Raw genomic sequence first — 19,563 nt, forward strand, 5'->3', positions numbered from 1 at the left:
GCTTCATTCATGTCTTTAAATAACGACCCAATCTATTTTAAGTAGTCGTTTATGTTCTCTTTTCAACTAAAAAAAAATTGAGTACAAAAACATCCCGCATAACATTTGTATTGGTATTATTTTTACGAGAGACACACACAGGGATCATCTACAAACAGCTAGCAGAAACGAGGATTTTCCACGAGACACTGGTTCATTCGCGCATGTCACTGACGTAACTCCTCACCCCATCAAGTAGCCAATCAGAAACCATCTCACAATCTCTAATGGAATTCCTTCAATGCCAATGCAGCTCTCAAACGTAAACAACCTTTGTTGTGTTTGGGGGAGACTCACGTGTATGGGAAAGTAAGGAAGGAATGTTCGAGTAAGTTCCTCAATGATTACGGAATCAGCTGATGTATATAAACCTCAGCGCGTGGAAAGCAAACGTGATGTTTCAAATGAGAATGGGTGAGTTGATAATTTAGTAGTGCAGTATTAGTACATGCGTTTTTGTATCATTAAGTGTTGTGTGATTCTTACTATTTGCTTGCTTGATAAAGAATTTATACAAGGAATGTCTCCGAAAGCTCCGGCGATTGGAATAGATTTGGGCACGACATATTCATGTGTTGCAGCCTGGCGACTTGGCAAAGTAGAAGTTATTGCTAATGATCAAGGAAACAGGACAACACCTAGCTATGTTGCCTTTACAAATTTTGAAAGACTTATTGGAGACGCTGCTAAGAATCAGGTAAGAATAACCATTCTTATTTATCATTATTATTATTATGCAGTTTATTATTTATCATTATGGCAATACGTTGGCACTTAGAATACAGGGAAATTGCATTGGCGGCAGAATGCCCATTAGAAGGGACATAACAACACTAAAAGTGGGTCATTATGTATCAGCCTTCGCCAAATTCTGCGTTGAAGTTAACTGTTACGGAATGTGCTCAAAAATTACTTCGTGTTAAATAGTATTTGCACTGCGTGGTAGACATAGGTTTGATTCCCGGTGGGAGCTTATGTAGTTCAGATTCCACGTTAGGGTTGTAGTTCCTGTGTCATGTATGCTAGGTGCTGAAACTAAGCAGCCAAAATAATAATGCTTAAAGAACCACATTCAGTTAGAACTTGGAAGTAGCATTTGTACTGTGCTGCCAGTTTCTTGAGTCCGTTTGTGGGAGCTTATAATAGGCTACCTTACTAAAAATAGGGCAGCATGGCGCGTATGTGATTAATACCAGGGTTAATTTTAAATAAGGCAGTATAACCTATTAAAAGGAAGGCCACGGTTGCTTAGTGGTTCGAGCACTAATTTCGAATGCGGTGGGTCTCTGGTTCGATCCGGTCATGCAAATTCTTTGTAGGCAACGTCATGACTGCTTCTCATGGTTCTCACGTTCTCATTCCACCCATTCTTTTCACAATCATTAATTTTCATTAACGTTACCTTACCCTACGGCATAAGTGTGAGACGTAAAACGCTTTGTTTTGCCGCACTTTTTTGCTGTTACGTAGAACGTTAACTTTTACTTCAGATGGGTCACGTGCCGCGCAAGTGAAAAGAAGATTTCTACGTGCGCCTGCCTCATGGTCAATGCTTCTTCCACGTATACTCCCTTCCCGGGTCTAAGATAGGGCTAATTAAGTTGCTACGACACGTCAGTTTTGTGCAGGTTACATTCTTTAGCAAATTGTGACGACGAAGCCCCCTTCAGGGACGGATTAAGGTGGGGCGTAGAGGGGCAGTAGCCCCGGGCCTCCGTGTATACATGGGCATCTACTCTGGTCAAAATCTCAACTGGCTATCTAAAATGAATCATAAAATACAATCACCATAAAATAAAATATGACCAAAAATATGAAACATATTCCCTTAACTTTCCTACTGTACTTTGCAGAAAAGTATTAGGCGAAGTCAGTAGGGGACGAAAATTTTTCCTCTAGCCCCTGGCCTTCAGATGGGTTAATCCGGTCGTGGTCCCCTTATTGTGATTTTACCACCCCTGGACTAAATTTTCTGGAAGATAGATTCTCTGTCATGATCCTGCGGTTCGAGTTATTTCCGTAAGTTCCACAAGGTAGAGATCTGCACGGGCTGGAATTTCAGCCCGGCCCATGAATTTGTAATGTGAGGTCCGAGTCAGCAATGTGTTTTTAGCATTTAGGCCCAAACTCGTACGATAATCAAATAAGCCCGAATTAGAGAAATTTAATAATCAACGCAAAATTGCGTTTTTATTTACAGCAATTTGAGGATTAATTTTGAAGTTTTGTTTTAAAAGTTCTCAAAAAAAAAAAAAAAAACGGTCTAATAAATATCGTTAATAGTATATTTACAAAATTAGGCCCGAAAAGGACCGAGAAATATGATTGTATATTTAAAAATTTACGGCCCGCGGACTCGGCCCGAGCCCGTGCAGATCTCTGCCACAAGGGGATCATGACAGACACTGCTCATTAAAATTTCGGTTGTGTATTCATTGTTTATGTAATATCTCATGTCAATATGAAGATTATTCAAGAAAGAAAAAGAAAAACGTTATCAAACCTTCAACAATCGTTGGATTTACAACCTACTAAGAGTTATGATCAATTTGACAGCTCTTGGTTGAATAATTTTCATGGGAGATCGGCTCTCATTGCCCTTGTTTATGCATTTATAGACCAGATTTAATACCGCTATTTTCAATTATCTCCGAACTGCAACAAGGTATCTAACCAGTAGCATCATTTTAGGTTTTCGCGTCGGGGGGGGGGGGGATTATTCATGGATATAATGGTTTCATTTTTTTAAAACAGTATTTTAGTAGGTATTCATTTAAAAAAAAAACACAAGTTTCTTAAAATCAAAGGGTATTTGAACCTTGCTTTCACATGATACCAATGTATTCAACAGAATTTGATCCCCAGTGGGAATCAAACCCGTGACCGCTCGCAACAACAAAAAAGAGTAAAGAGGTTTTCTTCAATTTCAATGGGCAGAAATGGCGTCACTGAGTTCGTAGACGCCATTATGAGCAACTGCTGTTGTCCGTAGTCTGTTGTAATAATCTTCCACCATTCATACAAAAATAATATGTGTGTGTGTGTGTGTGTGTCTTCTGGTTTGAAGAGAAAAATTTTTAATTTTTATCGATATGACTTTTCCACGAGCCGCCGCTGAATGTTTGTTACCAACTGATGTTTTCGAATGTTGAGGTTGTTCTGTAGGTTCTACAAATGCGCGTTCAGTATAGATAAAGTATAAGAAAATGCGTTTGGAATTCCTGTTGGAACAAATTTTTTCATTGCTCTTCTTAACAAGAGATAAAACTGTTTTGCTATCGGACATTAATTTAGTTCGTACTGAAATATAATTTTGCGTAGTGGCGTATATAAAGGGGGAGTTTGCAAGTTTTAACCCGTCCTTTCCACATAAATGGAAAAAAAATATACCATATTAAGATATGTATACAAAAAAGGCATGTGATCTGAAGCTATATATTTAAGTTCTTGAATCTTCCGTGATGAAATTCTGTACTCCACTGGCTCTACGGACAGCCATGATTAGGCCTAGTAGTACCCTGTATAAAAAAGTGACTTGGAGAAACAAATCGGCTCGGCTGCATTGCGGTAACCATATTTAAAGGTAACCAACAAAATTCTGTCGCTTTTTATAGAGGTCTGTGTTCCATTGGCTCTCCCTCACACCATGAGTTCAATGCGAATGTAGGCAGTGTGCGAATTAGATAATCTATATTGGGGGGGATAAAATTAGGCCAAAGGACATAGTCTGAAGGTTCAAATTTCAAAATGAGACAATAAATGCCTTACCCCCCATATATTATATATATATATATATATATATATATATATATATATATATATATATATATATATATATATATATATATATATATATATATATGTGTGTGTGTGTGTGTGTGACATCTGGAATAAATAAGAGATTTATTAATTTAATAAATCTAACGACAATAACTATGCACATATATATTGTCTGACATACACACACCCCACTAAACCTTTCTGAACATGTTTTAATGTTGTACTCACTCTTGTCCCCGTAGCGCTCTAAGGTTTATTCAGTTAATAATTCGCCTCGAGGATAGCCATGATCACAAGCATATGTTAATTTTTCCACTCATATTGAAAGCTTCCACGTTGCATTAATATCTACAGGTTGCGAAAAGAAACCTACTTCAGTCTTGTGAAAACCACTATAATTATCAGTTAAACCGGACATTTTTTTTTTTTTTTTTTTTTTTTTTTTAAGAAAATCTAGATATTAGCCTATCAAATAAGAAATGGATTGTTGCTGGTCCCGATTTCTCACATCAAGGTCAAATCGAAGGCCAAATATTTAAAATCTCTCAATTCAAATTTCGAGCTTGTGCTTCTACTTCCCGCTAAAGCTGTGCTCATCACGACTTTTTTTCTCCAAATATCGATTCCGTGATGGGCACAGGAAGTCAACACTTAAAAATTACTTTACTGTTAGGTTGAAGATGGGTTGATTCACTATGGGCTACGTTATTCAAATAAAGTAAAACATTACACTGAAGTTTTTCAGACAACATTAATTGCGTGAACAGCAAACTGTACAGCGAAAAGATGGAAAAATGAAGGGTTAATTAAAAAAAAAAAACGCTTCAGTTCAAATGCTTATACAGACACGGACAATGACACGGAGAACCAGTCGTATTAACAAATGCTGAAACAAATCTTGAATTATTCGCTTATTCACCTAAAAATCACCTTCATTAATATGTCTGCTCACTAGGAGCGTATTTCTCAGCGTGTACGTTAACATATACTTACGAGAGAATACCTATATCTCAGATTTTGAGTACAGTTTCAAAAGTTTATTTCCGTAAACTGTAAAAGCAGTGATTATTATGCTAATTATCACAAATTAAATGCAACTTTTGAGTTGCATACACACAACCTACTAGGGAATGAAGACAATGTGCTAAGAAAGAGTACACTGGAAAATGAAATAACATGTTATAACAAAAATTAAAATAAGATGATAATCGATACAAATATAGAGGATGAATACCAGGTATGACATATCCAAACTTCGCCAAGTATGGTAGAAGAAGCTATATGTTTACTTCTTCTTGGCCAACCGCTAATAACATTTATAAATCTATATGTAGCTTTGTTATACGAAATTAGTACATTCAAATTCACAAACGATGACGAACTGAAGGGTACGAAGGTACAGTTGCAAGTAACAACCGTAGTCATAATAATATAGTTCTACTAAACAACGTTGAAAATAGTGGGTAATTAGGTGGTAAGTAGAAATGACCAAAACTGAACAGTTTACATCGATCATTTCGAAATACAGCCAGAAGATTAAATTTACAAGAAATAACAAAAATCAGTGAAATTTGGAGTTATACTAAGCATAGTTTGAGGGGGAAAGCGAGCATCCCCGGTGGGGATACTTCAGCTGACTTCTTTGGGGGGGAACAAAATGTGATTGAGGGGGAAAATCCCCCTCATCCCCCCCCCGGTAATTCGCACCCTGAATGTAGGTAAGGCGAAGATCAGTCGTTGGTGTGGGTATATCCAACACTACCTGGTTGTGGCAATTCAGTTGCGTAAGGACAGAATGAACATGGAACCTCCACGGAGCGTGTATGCTATACGAGTTCAAATTAGAGTCAAACTTCGCTGCAGTGGGGCAGAAGATATGCCAGGCCTTTGGTGAGGGTGTCGTGACTACGCGGACAGTGCAGCGGTGGTTTAAGAAGTTTAAGAACGGTGCCGTAAACTGGGTATACTTTGGCCCATTTTTTTTTTTAATTTCAAATTTCTCATTCTAATAGGGAGGTAAATTAATGACATTTCTCCTGGTAAAATGCAATACTTTGGCTTTTTTTTTTAGAACGAAGTAAACACTCAGTGTGACTAAGAATGATGATTATCAGTGGCGTATTTAGGAGGGGGCTTCCGGGCTTAAGCCCCCCTTCCCGAAATCTTACTTACTATAGTAAAATATATGAAATATCTTCAGAATTTTCACATTTTTAGTCAAAGCCCCTCCCCCCGAAACAAAATCGTAAATACGCCACTGATGATTACAGTTCCATTCCTTTGATGCCATGCAAGACTTTTTATGATTGGGGTAACTTTGGCAGGAATGCAATTAACCACTCGCCTGGGGCGAGTGGTTCATCAGTGCGGGTGAGTTTTTAATATCACTATTTAAATATCGAAAGTAAGTAAATGATTTCTATTGTGGGATGTGGGTTAGTAACTTTTTTCTTGGGCTAGTAAAATTTTCTTGCTTATTTGCATCCCTGCAGCTTATTTCTCAAAATGTCTAATTAATACACGAAAATATTATTGTAGTACTGTGTTTGAGAAGAAGAAGAGAAGAATAGGGTATTTTAAACACATTGGTGAAATTATCAACGATTTTACTCAATTTCAATCGAACGAGAAATGTCTGATGAAAATATTTGTATTCAACTTGGGTGAATACGAAACATCTATAAAGAACGCTACAAATTTTTGAATACTTAACTTAAAATACCGATATTACAAACATAGGGTGAAATCACTTTGTTCGATTTAGAGGCAAACAAAAATATCGTTTAATGAAAATTTCTCTAACAGGATCGTTTTACTTAAAGATTTCATTCCATTTTTTTCTCTAACAGGGTTTGAAAAAACCCGGGTATTTCTGAAAAACTCTAACCCACCTGGGCCCATATGGTTTTTTCGGGTTCAATTGTGTTCTTTCGAAATATTTCAATGTCTTTGGAGTAAAAGTGTTGAAATGTGATTTACATTTCAAGATTGTTATTGTCACAACTTGCAACAATTTTCTATTCACTGCTGTTTTGAGAAAATGGCCGCCATTTCGAAATTTTACATTGGATCGCCGCGAAAATCTATATCTACAGCAAATTTAAAATGTCTCGTGCTTCTAGTCTGAAAACTTCAACTTAAAAGTCCGAAAATTGCACCCTTTAGCGTGGATACCCGCTATTTTGAAAAATGGCCGTCATTTTGAAATTTTACGTTGGATCGCCGCCAAAACATATAGGGCCTACAGCTAATTTAGTATGTCTCGTCCTTCTACTCTGAAAATTTCAATTTAAAAGTCCGAAAGTTTTGCTTTGTAGCATAAATACCCGCTATTTAAAAAAAATGGCCGCCATTTTGAAATTTTACGTTGATGTGCTGCCAAAATCTATATAGGAAATTTTAAAGTGTCTCGTGTTTGTATCCCGAAAATTTAAACCTAAAAGACCGAAAGCTGTATCCTTTAGTGTGTGCGGTACAGACAAACGAACAAACGTAGTCGAGTCATCCCAGGAGTCTCAGTGACGTTCGCCAAGTATGAATACCAAATAGCCTACATTAATTTAAAACAAAAAATATTTCAAAGTGTCTTAATATAAAATAAATATTTTCCAACGTATAATAAATGGTTTTATTGTTGAAGTTCACTTCCGATACTTTGTGCGTTCAATTAAGGGAATTTCCCGAGCACTTCTTGCAAGACGAAAATTAATTTAAAACAATTAATAAAGACACAATTCATATTTTATGAAGTTATTGTTTCAAAATGTCTTATATAAAATTAAATGTCTTCTAGCGTAAAATAAATAGTTTTATTGTTGAAGTATTCACTTCCGATGCTTTGTACGTTCAATTACGGGAATTTCCCGAGCACTTTTTTCACGACTTTTTTTTCCCCCGAAAATGCAGATTTCTTTACTATACACCGAAACTTCCATTAGTACGGCGTTTGAATTCAGCACTTGCAATAGTAAGAGTTACGTAGTCTTCGGAACTCTAAGTAGGGGTATATTAAGTTTCTTAAATTTCTCAAGAATTTTTACGTTATTGCTGGTATTCTACAGAATGCCTATTTGAAGAATAGCAACAAATGACTGAACTAAACTGTTGTTGTTGGAAACCAAATATTGCTGAAGAAAACTTGTGTTACCATTAATGGTAAGAAATAATACTAATAGTTTTACTAATGTATTTAGGCCTACATAGTTACTTGTAGCACCGGCACCGGTGGCTTTAAACCCGTCAACGTATGAGGAATAACGTCTCTCGGCGAGCATAGAAAGTATTTTTAAAAATATAAAATTGCATATTTTACTTCAATTATCTCAAGCTAGGGCTTTTTTTTTTTTTTCATTCAGTGCATTCAGAACTTTATAAAGGTCTTTGAAAGATATCTTGAATGTTGAAGTATACCTTAATGTAAAAGCATCTAATTCGCCCAAGAAAAGTCCAAAATCTGGTAAAATTACTTTCGATGTGATCACCTTAGTTGTACCAATAATATACTAACAAAAAGCTCCAAAACCCAGGTGGGTCCAACCGGAAAGAAAAACTTTTTCTCTTTTTTCGGGCTGGGCCAAGTTGGGCAAACCCTGCTCTCTGTAAGTGGATGAATACTTAACATCCGAAAATAAGAGCACCATATTCTTCATTGCGGTGGAATACTTTACCGGTACCACACTGCTCAGTTTTAGGAAGAAAATTCTTGCAATTCAGGCGCTGTATAATATCATCTTTTAGAAAGCTAGTGCGCGGAGTTGGGGTTAATCTTGTTTATTACATCGCACCATTTGTACACCATTTCATCTTTGATATTGAGCCATTACCAATACAGAAAATTTGGGCCAATGTTATCCCACGCATTAAACGCTTAATAGTTTGTGCGTAATTGAACAAATAAGGTGTTAGCTTATTAACCCTCCATAGCCCACGTGATCAATTGTAATATCAACGCACGAGCGCGGAGTCTCACTCCGCAATATTTATTTATCTTATTTTAATGTGTATTTTGTTTTGAAGCGATATTAAATTGTTTAATATTTTCTTTGCAATGTTTTTGACAATTACCCACATATATTTTACAGCACAAACTCCTTTAACAGTTCTAAGAAAACTAAAATTTCTCTATCTGCGGAGTGTGACTCCGCGGCGCGTGCTACGGCGGGTCAATATTCGTTAATGAACATGTTTTCATATTCTACTTACTTGTACATTCAGGATGTGTCACTTTAATGCAATAAACAAAAGTTGTGGAACTTGAAATATGAAAAATGTTTACTTGCTAACAATTGCCAGCATTTTGCTTCCCACGTTCCGGAAACAAATCCCTAGCGCCAATATTCATGTGTTCTCAATGTTGTAATATTTCCATTCACAACTTTTCTTATTGATAGAAACCATAATAACCATGTAGAAAAAATCAAATCTTTCTCTTTTTTTGGGCCAAAGTTACCTTTAACCCATAACTTCCCAGCGTGTCCATATGGACACGCAAATAGGGATAACTTTTTATGCCTGGGAAATTTTGTGACACGGCTCACAGTGAACACATTACAACAATAAGAACAAAAATTTCGTTATTTTCACATTTACTGCGATCATTCGGAACAAACGTAACTGAAAATATTATAAAATCAGGAAAAAAATAATTCGGGCAGTTATGGGTTCCAGTGCCAATATATACCCATTTACGGTGACTAAACACTCGAAGACGCACCACGTGTCGGAAGACTAATACATGTACAAAATGAAGATCTTCAGGCAGCAATTGAGGCGAACAGTGGCCAGACATGTGAAGAACTGGGACTACAATTCAGTGTGAGTGGAGAAACCATTTGATAGCACCTCCATAACTTGGGAAGCACTACAAGTTGGGTCAATGGAACCCACCCACATGATTGGACTCCGGGCTAGAAGTCAACGCGAGCAGACACCTGTGTTTCTTTGCTGTCTCGTCTGAGGAAGGACAAAGTGTTGACATGTGATGAGAAGTGGATCCTGTACTAGGCTCCATGTCATCATTGGTTAGCATCTCATGAACCTGTTCCAAAACAACCAAAACCAGCACTGCGCCAGAAGGTCCTCCTGCGTGTTTGGTGGGCTGCTCACGGCATCGTACATCAGAAACTGCTACCAGCTGGTCATAACATCAATGCAACTGTGTACTGTCAGCAGTTGAGCCGTGTTCAAGAAAAACTCAAAGCTCTGGAGTCAGCACTCCTGAGTCGCATAGGGGTTTTCCTGTTACAGAACAACGCTAAGGCCTACGTAGCTAGGGTGACCCGGGACACCATTCTACGCCTTGGATGGGAAACACTGTTGCATCCACCATACTCCCCGGACGTTGCACCGTCTGATTATCACCTGTTCCATTCCTTGGGCAATCACCTTAGAGGTCGCCTGTTCAAATCCCTAGTAGAGGTGCAAATGCACTTGATACCTTTTTCGCTTCACGGCCCACGAAATTCTACCGCGATGGAATCCATGGGCTTCCAGAACGTTGACAGGAAGTCGTCGATACTGGTGGGCACTTAGGTGACAGACATATCGATGTGTGAAGATGATGGGTGAAAAATGGACAGAATTTTCTTGGTTACCTTTATAATTACAAGTATACATCCTATGTATAAAAAACGGCGTTGTAAACAAGGAAAATATTGGCGAATTTCCGTTTTCATTTACTGCCCATGATCTGCTTTAATTTTCCTTGTCCGTGAAGTGTTTATATAATCTATATACGGAATTCTGCTTGTCTGGATTTTGGATATCCTAACAATGGAATGACGTGACAAATATTAGTATCTTCAGGATTCATTATCCCAAGGCTATTCTCATCCGTAGAAGTAGCAAATTGTTTTATTTCTGTCATTATTTGAAATTCGCAATTATATTTTATATTGTTTTTCATTCAAATATTTAATATATATATATATATATATATATATATATATATATATATATATATATATTTAAACCTACAGACATTGTATCTTTAAATTGAGTTTTAATCGCTGTAATAATAATCTTGCAAGTAAAGACGCATATTTATTTATTATTGCGCATTTATCTTTCACATAAAGGATGCTTTTGTCCAACAAAGACACTTTGGTTTTATGTTTGTTAGATTAAATATTTTTTACAATATCTTATCGGTTCATAATTCTGCAGTTACACGGTTGATTGTTTAACTATCCGGGTTTGACGTCCCGTTTCAATATCTGTCTACATGAGACTGGAATCTTTCTTGGAATGGGGTAAGAAAAACTGATTGGGTTCCACCGCTTATCGAACAAGGTACTACGAACGTGTTGGCATGAAGGCGCTTTGTTTTTAAAAAAGAAAATTTTGCAAGAGTGCTAATGAAAATTTTAGCAATATATTATTTTCTTCTGCATTTTGCTAACAAATATGTAAATAAATAAACACATAAGATATTTGAAACATGTGGATCTCGAAGTTTCTTTCTGATTTTTGATTTCGTTATCTTGATGTCTCGATCCACAAGAGAGAGTGTGTTTTATTGTATTTTGTACTTTGTCATCGAGATAATCTATTTGTTTCAGCATCCAGTACATTGCATATCTAAATCCAAGTAGGACTATCAGATGTTCTCTTATACCCGGACATGCTCTCTTTTTGTAAGACTAGCAGATATTCGAGCTATGGGCGGAGTTAGGAATTGTCTACTGGGGGACCACGGTGAATACAAATGAGAATTGAAGGATCTTATAGGTGGCATTTTTATTTTTTGTCAAAAAGTTTGGGGGCAATGCCCACATAGCTCCACATATGGTTCGAGCAGGTTTTTAGGAAATTCGGAAAACGTTCTCTTTTTTGGGGAGGGAGGATACAGACGACTGCTTCAGCTTGATATAAATAGACCTATATATTTATATATTGATATATACGTATTTGTTAATATCAACGTAATGTTCAATTTCCAAAGATATGCGCAAGGCAGGAGGCAACATCTACGTAATCGTTAATGTAACAGTTTGGTTGTATAAATTAGATTTTCTCGCTATGCCATTAAATAGATTTATCGAGTAATATAAATTATTTAATTATTTTTGCGAGTTTTTTTCTTTTGTCGTATGCTGACCTTACTTGCAAGTAAGATTCGCGTAACCTAAGGAAGCGATCTTTCCTAGGCTTCCTTAAGTTATACAAATACTGGAAACTTATTGACTTGAAATTCGATGTAATATCACTATAATCTTATCTTGAAACATTTTTTCGAACAATAATCGTGTGAAAACAATAAATTCATGTTGCTTGTTATTAAAAAAAAAAGTTTTTTGTAGTTTATGATTTTTATTCCCGTCATTTTACATTTTTTGCAATATTATCATTGAAATGATTTTATTCCTTATCCATAATAATCCAATATACAGGCTGTTTGAAAACAACAACGACAACGTTTGGGATGTGATTCCTGACACCATGATAAGACAAAAAGTATAGACCAAGTTGGGTGCACAAATGCTTCCTTTCGGAGTTACAGGATGCCAAAAACATGAAAAAATGAACTTTAAAGGTCATGAAAAAATGAATTACTTCAAAATAATGGGACCTACCGTAGTCGGGTCAAGACTTCACTTAGAAACTAATATGTGCGCTATCCAAAAATACATGTTTCAGAATCCTAAGGTACTCACGCAACACTTTTATAGAGGGAGTTTGGCTACGGGCATATAAACTGAAGTACTCACCAACTACCTTTAGAAAAATTGTTGCGGAATTACCACAGGATTCTGAAACTTTCATGTTTTCGGTAGCCTATAACTCCGAGGGGAAACATTTGTGCACCCAGGTTGGTCTATACTTTTTGTCGTATCTTGGTATCAGAAATCACCTCCCAAACGTTGTCGATGTTGTTTTGAAACACCCGGTGCTGTACATTATTTGGATATTATCCATCATCCGGACATTATTCGTATCAGACTTCTTTTAACCTGATATTATGACCATCTCCGATCTATGTAATGTCAATCCTTAGATGGACTCATTTTCTGTCAGCTTCATTTTTACAAGCATTGAGTAGAAAAATTTTAACAATTAGATTATCTTTTTGTCCTGTTAGAATTCGAGTTTACAAGTTTTTTCATAATTGCCTTATGAAATTAAGAAGGTTGTACTGAAATTAATATATAAACTGAATGAGTTATTATGGACATTTACAGTGCTTATATTGTCAGTGGTATTATACTTGATTTAGAATCGTGAGGTTCGGGTTTGCAACATGGCGCCATGCTGGCTATCTTTTTAAAAACGCCAGGACAAGGGAAGTAATTTTCAATGTACCGAATTTTCCTTTCAATTTCTTGCATAGATGATGAGATTTGATTAACCTGACTAATCATCATACACATTTACACTATTCACATCATACTTGTTTCATACTTTTTCATGGTTTCTCTGGTACATTTTAATTGCATAATGATGTTATATCAGATTGAAATATTCTTTATTCAGTAAATAATCGTACATTTTTTTTTATATGTTTGAGGTCTTATCAATTTCGATTTTGAGCTTTTAAATAGCGCTGTTACTTGGAACTTTTCCTAGAGAGCAAGCGTTAGTATTTGGGTTGTATAGAAAAATACGGAGTTAGGCCCCATAGAAAATATTAAATTTGCCCTCCCTCAGAATTAAAAACCTCAATAAATTGGGCCCCGTAGAAAAGTATAGAGTTGGAGCCCATAGAAAATATTAAATTTCCCCTCCCCTCAGATTAAAAACCTCAACAAATATTTTTTGGTGGCACCTAAAATTATTTTTAGTTCTTTTGGAAATTTTATAGGGATAGTGCGTCCATTTCATGCTTCACAAGTTAAATAGATTGTGCAATATCTAACACAATTAAAGCCTAAAGAAATATATATCTATGGACAGGGCTTGAAAAATTTTGCTTGCAAGTACTAGCCAGTTAAAAAGAAATCTACTAGCCACTCCATTTTGCAGCCACTGTGTCTCTATTCACCAAATGTAAAAAAAATACTCGAGCAGGAGAGTAGATTTTAAGTCCTGTTTATGAAGCACTAATAGTATATATTTTACTGAAATGGACCCAGATCACATTTTTGTTTTATTTAAGAGGTTTTCTTTATTTCTTTGGATGTCATGAACCTATTTTATGTTTCATTTACATATTCGTGTTCGTATCGTATCATTCGGAATACGGAAGTTCTTTTTTCAAATGGACCCTTTGAACGGTGGGAATCTTAAATGGGAGGCAGTTGTTCCACGATCTTTCGATACCGAGAGCCTAATGATTCCCGAATTTCCAATAAATAATTTAGCTGAAAAAGATTTAGCGTAGATAGTATTGAGGTGATTTCTGCAATTAGTGATATCTTAACTTTCTTTTATGTCGTAAGTTTTCTTTGCCGTTACTTTAAGGTTCTGTCCAAAAGTTACATCGTGCGATTGACGAGAAGGTAATAGGGCATACTTCATATAGATCAATTACCTAATTTTAACCTAGAACCGTAGAAACGAGCAGTCATTTTCGAATATGACCCGATGATTTCGATCCCACGTTAAGCTATAGGTCCACATCTCATATAGGCTCAGTGCAGAACATGATGCTAAATGTCAAATCAACCAATCACTCTTATCACGTAAATTCTTTTCTATCTAGTGTGTATGTTCTTGCACATTTTGTCAGGGGTTAAAAGGATTTAGTCAGTGTAGTTTTATCCTTTGCTTGAAGGAGTCCCTTCCGTTTACATTGTAGTGTGAAAACCTTTTTGCTTATACACTATGGCAGATTGAAGTTAAGAAGTTATAAATGCTGAGACAGATGTGCATTCAGACGTTTCATACGTATATATACTATATATATAAAGAAAAAGAGGGATATTTGAAAAACATTGATAAATGTTCAATAACGATATGAATTATTGCACAATATATTAAGCTAGCTAGTGTTAATATTAGGTACTTAGTTATGGAAGAAAAATGTCAAGAACGGGCGTGAACATGAATTAGCAATGTTATAGCCTGGGAACTTGCTACGACCGCAGGATGGTTGATGATTACGGAATTTAACTAATATGTAATGTAGACTTGTGCATTTACTTTCGGTAGCGGAAGTCCACTGCGTAAGATCCTTTCAACCTTGTACTGAACTGATACTTTCTTACAATACATATTTAAAAAGTCCAAAACTGAAGATCTTCAAATATATCGGTTTCATTGTAATGCTCGCAGAGCTCCCTCGTACTGACTAAAGTGTAGAATGTCTGTAAGTTTTTTTTTTTTCATTGATTCCCCATTCAATCAGTGATTAATATATAGTTAAAAAAATACTATTGATACAGCGATGTATTTGTGTATATAGAAGAATAAATGATTCGTTTCGAGTTCAACTTTCTGTTCTAGTATTGAAGGTATATATGACGTAGAAGTAACCCAAGTCCCCTTTACGCCCATTGTTTGGAGCACAGTGGGTTAGTGTGATATAGTAGTTACCCCTGATACGAAGAGTCGCTCTCAGACTTATAAACTTTCATAGTCTCCTTTAGATTGCTCGAATATAATCATCGAACGTAAAGCTAGAAATTTCATTTGTTTACTCTCAATGAAAATCAAATCCGCATCCTCCACAAGCAAGTATGCAGAAACTTTTGCTACGAAGGAGCTACTTAAAACTACTGTTAGTAGTTGTATATAACGATAAATACCAGTAACGTTAGAATACTTCAAATTGTATATACTGTTTATTTACAATATCTTTGCTCTAATAATAGCTTGGTTGGGTTGGAGTTTACCGTCTCTTTCGGCACTGAAGCTATATGAGATGTGGACCTACAGTTTAAGGTAAATCCAAACCATGGTAATGCGTTCAGCTTTCTATCCTCTTCCATCGGGAGTCGACTCTTGGGACCTACGCACCAAAGGCACTCGCACTAGCCACTGGACTAGCGGGATGGGCTTAATAGTAAAGTACTGTGGAGTGTAAGAGAAGAAATATAACTATGGGATGAACAATATTTTTTATCGAAATTTATTGTTAAATATGTATTTTTATTTCTGTATGAATTGATGAAGATTATGAATACAAGTCTCAAGTAACCTTTAGGTAAGTACTATTTTGTTCATGTAAATTAATTTCCTTTTTTTTTTTTTTTTTTTTTTTTTTTAATATTTTCTCGATGTTAAGTTAAATGTTTGAATATAATGGCAGCCCTATCAATTATGTGGATGCTGCAACGAAATTTCGAAAGGACAGAACCTTTTATTCAAGTGGAACTCGAACCATCGATCAGATTTATGTAAGGCGTTCTACTCTCTGCAAAGTCTGAAGCCATTTAGTTACTGCGAAGCGCGAATCTCTTAGTGATGAAATGTACCTGGTAAAGTTTAGCACATGTTCATAAGTATGTTAGAAAAGTATAACTCCCTAATATGTTGAGATTACTTTACTCTATATTGAGTCTCTTTAGCAGATAATGCGCAACGAAGAGCTGCTGTTGATTTCCATATGCGAGAAGAAATGAGCTTGTGCGATATTCATCTGGTGAAACTGAAGAAGAAAACTACAGCATGGTCGTCAGAGTTTGAAGCTGGAACCTCACGATTTCCATACTGTTATATTTCTGTCATCAGGTCTACTTTGTGCATTCATGAACTTCAAGCTATGAAATAAACCCTTCTGTTTATTTTTATACATGTACATTTCTTATCGATGTATGTATAATACAATTATTAACTTTTCATTTTTGTTTTTGTAATTCCAGTGCGCTCTTAATCCGAAAAATACAATATTTGATGCCAAAAGGATGATTGGACGTCGCTACGATGACCCCAAAGTCCAGCACGACCTAGAGTATTGGCCCTTCACTGTGGTTAATGCGGGTGGGAAGCCAAAGATTCAAGTGGAATACATGGGAAAAGTGAGAACATTCGATCCTGAAGAGATCAGTTCCATGGTTCTATCAAAAATGAGAGAAACAGCGGAAGTATATCTCGGAAGTAAGGTCACCGATGCTGTTATCACAGTTCCCGCCTATTTCAACGACTCGCAAAGACAGGCTACGAAGGACGCAGGTACCATTGCAGGTTTAAATATTCTTCGGGTTATCAATGAACCAACTGCTGCTGCCCTTGCGTATGGTCTAGACAAGAATCTTCATGGTGTAAGAAATGTACTAATATTTGATCTAGGTGGAGGAACATTTGATGTATCCATACTTACCATTGATAGAGGTTCTCTGTTTAAGGTAAAGGCTACAGCTGGTGATACCCATCTCGGGGGAGAAGACTTCGATAACCGATTGGTTGACCATTTTATTGATGAATTTAAGAGAAAATTCAAGAAGGACATTAGAGGTAATTCGAGAGCCCTTAGGCGCTTGCGCACATCCTGTGAACGAGCGAAACGTACTTTATCAAGCACTACGGAGGCTAGTATCGAAATAGACGCACTTTTTGAGGGAATTGACTTTTACACCAAAATAACGCGAGCACGTTTTGAAGAACTGTGCATGGATCTTTTCCGAGCTACACTGGAGCCAGTAGAAAAGGCTCTCGTAGATGCTTATATGGATATGTTCTCTATTCATGATGTAGTATTAATAGGAGGCTCCAGTCGTATTCCAAAAATCCAAAATATGCTGCGAAATTATTTTTGCGGGAAGCCTTTGAATATGTCCATCAACCCAGACGAGGCTGTAGCTTACGGTGCAGCAATCCAAGCGGCTATTTTGAGTGGAGATAAAAGCGGTCAAATTCAAGATATTGTGTTGATCGATGTTGCACCGTTATCTCTTGGTATTGAAAGCACAGGAGGAATTATGGCAAAAATTATCGGGAGAAATTCTACTATCCCTTGCAAATTAACAAAGATTTTTACCACGAGCTCTGACTACCAGCCAGGAGTTACCATCGAAATTTATGAAGGAGAACGAATAATGACAAGGGATAACAATTTGCTGTGTAGATTTGACCTGGTAGGAATACCACCGGCACCTCGGGGAGTTCCTAAGATTGAAGTAACCTTTGATCTCGATGCAAATGGCATTCTGAACGTATCTGCCAGAGAGCCAGCCACCGGAACAGAGAATAGAATCACGATAAGTGTTGACAAGGGTCGTTTGTCGAAAGAGGAGATAGAGCGAATGCTGGGAGAAGCAGAGAAATACAGAGAGGAGGATGGGAAACATAAGGAACGCATTGCAGCACGGAATCAATTTGAAAGCTATGTTTTGAGTGTGAAATTAGCTACAGATGATGGTTGTACTATCATAAATGACACTGAGAAAGATGCACTTCGTGCAAAATGTGATGAGGTTCTTCAGTGGTTGGATTGCAACTCTTTGGCCGACAAGGAAGAATACGAGCGTCGATCGGTTCAGTTTCAAAGCGAATGCAGCCTATTAATGGCAAGAGTATCGCAGGATGGCCAGCAAATCGATAATTGTGTGGAGTTGGATGATAATTGCCTGTTTTACCTGGTACCGACTTCAGAGTAAATGTATTCGTAGACTTTGATGTTAGAAGCAGTTTCTTCATTGTTTACATTTTCATGTCCAAAATATGTGTATTTTGACTTGTCAGTAGAATTAGAAGAGAAAGTGACTATATTGAAATATTTCTTGCATTTAAGTCTATTAATTAAGAACTTGAGAATGACCATACTTGACTTTCAGAATTTTTCGCTTGAACAGCTGTACCTTTTCTTGCCATTCAAGTTTATGTATTTGAAATTGTATTTTATAATATTTTGAAAAAAATGTACAAATCTCAGAAGACTGCATGAATCTACATTGACACTGCCACAAATATATATATATATATATACTAAGTACGTACAATGGTACTTCGATCTGAATCTTGTAAGACTGGTAAATATTGTTACTTAAGACTGGTGTTTCATGAATTTTAGTATTAAGTAGGTAGTAGTTTCCTGAAGTATTTTGTTCATTAAGTAGCAATTAGTAATGTTTAAAGTGATGTTTAAAGTGGTTGGTATTTGTTGTTTAACAGTGTTATTTACGAGTAAATGTCTTACAATTATGAAAGTTTTCATTGTTATATCGTAATAAACAAGTACAATTAGTTGGAGGATTTTACTGCACCACTTATGGTATATTAGCAAAGACGACACTTTTTTTTTTTTTTTTTTAAGGTAAGAATAATTTAATATTTTATTTGTAGTATTGTGTTTTCATATGTAGGATTTACGACAGTTTCGCATGTACTTTTTACTTTCTTCTTGTTTTAATCATATGTAAGCATTTATGTATTAGATTTTTTTTTTTAAGTTGTGAATAAATGTAGTAAAAAGCAACTATAGCGTAATTATTTACAGTATCCACTACTCTTTAATCAGTATTTGAACGTGTTAACGAAGAGCTCTAACCGATCATTTTTTTTCTCTTCTGAAATTGACTTTTCACGAAAATAATCAGTTAATGATTCATTTGCCAAATGAAATAATAGTTTGCATGAAGTAAAGTGATGAGATGTGTAAGCTAAGGATTTCAGAGATTAGTAAACGATTGTGTCGAAAAAGAAGTCAGTATTTCTGTTAAGTCAGTCGAATTGATTTACTCTTAACGTTAGCCAGTATTGATTTTGGAAGTTAAAATGGATCTGGGATTCGCCTGAAGCAGAAAATATTTATTTATTTAAGGAACTTCATCATTCGATGGTATTTACACTGGAATTACTAATAACTATGAGAATAAGAATAAAATTATTAAGCATGAGAAAGAACATAGGGGAATGTTGGTTATTATT

General features: G+C 36.1%; 1 protein-coding gene across 4 annotated transcripts in view; it reads left to right on the top strand.

Annotated features, from left to right (window-relative positions):
* Positions 1 to 271: 271 nt before the first annotated feature.
* LOC145695102 (heat shock protein 68-like) overlaps positions 272 to 19,563 on the top strand; it is a 124,869-nt gene continuing 105,577 nt past the window's right edge. For 2 of the 4 annotated variants that reach the window (XR_014133111.1, XR_014133112.1), the window contains exon 1: positions 272 to 453. Coding sequence is in view for 2 of the 4 variants with exons in the window: in XM_081772001.1 (XP_081628127.1) it covers positions 488 to 736; positions 16,560 to 18,293 (1,983 nt within the window). In the remaining 2 variants the exon portion in view is untranslated. Of the gene's footprint in view, positions 737 to 16,559; positions 19,001 to 19,563 lie in introns of those variants that run through there. The other 2 variants (XM_081772001.1, XM_081772002.1) reach the window with 2 other exon arrangements.

This window comes from Thermobia domestica, chromosome 9 (genome assembly GCF_964235325.1).
Source record: "Thermobia domestica chromosome 9, izTheDome1.hap1.1, whole genome shotgun sequence".
NCBI lineage: Eukaryota > Metazoa > Arthropoda > Insecta > Zygentoma > Lepismatidae > Thermobia > Thermobia domestica.